Genomic DNA, 485 nt, shown 5'->3' with positions numbered 1-485 from the left:
CAGGTAAACTGTGACCTTTAGTCTCACCTTTACCTGAACTTCTTCTTCTGCAGCTGCTGGACTGCTTTGTGATCCCAGTCCTTATGGTTCTGTCCTGGTGGGTTCTGAAGACTCGGTACCGGCCCATCCACTACATCTCGGTGTGTATCTGCCTGCTGGGAGTCGGAGCGATGGTTGGAGCTGACCTGCTGTCTGGACGGGACCAAGGATCCAGTAGGAAGAACCGATACTGACACAAGTGTTCAGTTAGACAGAACATCCAGCGAATGTACATGTTCCCTATAAAAACAGAGCAGAACCGAGCAGAACGTCCTCGTTAACAATCTGTGTGTTTACAGATATTCTCACAGTTTTGAGATGACTGACGACACATTTAGTGGCTCTTTGCTGACGGATGTTTTACATCATTTGTTTTTACAGCAGTTATAATATATATAATATATAATATGTCTGTCTAATAATATATATAATATATGTCTATTTAA

General features: G+C 42.7%; 1 protein-coding gene across 1 annotated transcript in view; it reads left to right on the top strand.

Moving 5' to 3' along the window:
* The window catches only part of LOC103373254 (solute carrier family 35 member F2-like), a 9,388-nt gene that overhangs the window by 3,684 nt on the left and 5,219 nt on the right, over window positions 1-485 (top strand). Inside the window, exon 3 of the mRNA XM_008303103.1 lies at window positions 54-213. Coding sequence (XP_008301325.1) covers window positions 54-213 — 160 coding nt within the window. The remainder of the gene's footprint in view (window positions 1-53; window positions 214-485) is intronic.

The sequence above is a fragment of the Stegastes partitus genome, unplaced genomic scaffold (genome assembly GCF_000690725.1).
Source record: "Stegastes partitus isolate 25-593 unplaced genomic scaffold, Stegastes_partitus-1.0.2 Scaffold1936, whole genome shotgun sequence".
In the NCBI taxonomy this organism is placed as follows: Eukaryota; Metazoa; Chordata; class Actinopteri; family Pomacentridae; genus Stegastes; species Stegastes partitus.
This window is presented reverse-complemented; position numbering and strand designations above follow the sequence as displayed.